Source organism: Triticum dicoccoides, chromosome 6B, assembly GCF_002162155.2.
Source record: "Triticum dicoccoides isolate Atlit2015 ecotype Zavitan chromosome 6B, WEW_v2.0, whole genome shotgun sequence".
NCBI lineage: Eukaryota > Viridiplantae > Streptophyta > Magnoliopsida > Poales > Poaceae > Triticum > Triticum dicoccoides.
In genome coordinates, this window is record NC_041391.1 from 251,233,899 (window position 1) to 251,235,433 (window position 1,535).

Consider the following 1,535-nt stretch of genomic DNA (forward strand, 5'->3'; position numbering starts at 1 on the left):
TCAGCCAAGCCAAAGATGTGGAGGAATACCGTATAAAACCCTAGATGGACCAATTTTGATTCCATACTTAATGTAGTTCCGTAGCGTAGCATGGGCATCTTACTAGCATTATACAAAGATGGTGTTATCCTTGCATGCATTAGGCATGATTATTGTTTATTATTCGTGCATGATTAATTAAGTTTCATGTGCAACCGACTTTTGTTTGTAGGTGAGTTCAGAATTTACATGCTTTAGGCAAGTCTTTACTTTTTACTGTGAGCTAATAGCAACTAATAATAATAGTTTTCCAGGGTTCTCTCATTGAGATGACTGGCCCTAAGAGGGGCATCACAATGACCTGTGCTGTTCTAGTTGAGTATGACATGAGGGTCAAGAACGGAGAGCAAGAAGAAGATGATCTACAATTAATTGATGGTGCAACAGACTTCAGTGAAGTAACCACACCTTCTGTTCCATTCATGAATCGCATTAATGGCGATTATGGTGCTGTTGACATCACTTTAGCACGCGTTGTCAATGCAGTGGAGGCGACAATAGATGTTATCATATCAGAAGTGCAGGGTGGATTCAGTTTATCTCTCAGTTCGTTTGTCATTGTCGGTGGGGTCCGTCAGGGAATTGAGCTGTTTCATGATATTATTGGTGAGTCATGTGTCCTAACAAAAAGGCATGTGATTGCCGTAGAGATGGATAGTTGGATGCATTTGAAGCTCAAAATAGGTCAGAAAGGCTTTAAAAATGATGATCTGGAACGTTATTGTCGCTTCAAAGCAGACATCCATGGATGTGCACGTCGACAAATAATGCTTGAGCATGCCTCTATCTTGCTGAAGGTGACTTGGTCGGCTCTGCCACCATAAAGCTGTCGTGTTTAGTGTTCAAATTTGAGTTGGATTACTTGATCTTGCACTGGATACATGCCTACTTGGCACTGGATGGATGTCTACTTATTACCTACTCCCTCTGTCTCATAATATAAGAACGTTTTTTACATTAGTCTAGTGTAGAAAATGTTCTTATATTATGGAACGGAGGGAGTACTGTATTAATTATGTGCTGAAACTGAGATGTGTTGTGTCTTCCCTGTTCTAGCTGAAGCTGTCTTAGTCGAAGTTGTCGTTTCATACTTTTTGAATTTGAGTTGCATTACCTCTTGCATTGATACATCTCTGCACCGGGTAGATGTCTATTTACTATCGATTTTTTGTTGGAACCGAGTGCTGTCCACCTTCCGCATCGGATTGCGTCTGGACCACAGAAGCCAGAAGCCATCCATCATGGGCCTGTATCAGTCCGTAGCTTGGCTTGGACATGTTTTCTCACGCAAATCAAAGACAAATGCTACAAGGAGTGCAATGAGGCAGCGGACTCGGTGTTCGGTAAAACCGACGATGAGGACGATATCGCCGGCTCTGTTGAGGCCGCGCCCCGCCAGGGCGACCACGTAGCTGGCACGTCTGCGGGCGTCGCCGGCAGCGAGGAAGAGTAGTGTACGGTAGGTCACCGACGCTCTGACCACTCCTCTCCTGTCG

At 44.0% G+C, this 1,535-nt stretch overlaps 1 protein-coding gene across 2 annotated transcripts in view; it reads left to right on the forward strand.

Moving 5' to 3' along the window:
* LOC119320133 overlaps positions 1-913 on the forward strand; it is a 7,841-nt gene extending 6,928 nt beyond the window's left edge. Inside the window, exons 4-5 of one of the 2 annotated variants that reach the window (XM_037594256.1) lie at positions 294-437; positions 526-624. In XM_037594256.1, the coding sequence (XP_037450153.1) occupies positions 294-437; positions 526-540 (159 nt within the window). In that variant the 3' untranslated portion in view covers positions 541-624. Of the gene's footprint in view, positions 1-293 lie in introns of both variants that reach the window. The other variant, XM_037594255.1, reaches the window with a different exon arrangement.
* Positions 914-1,535: the final 622 nt, after the last annotated feature.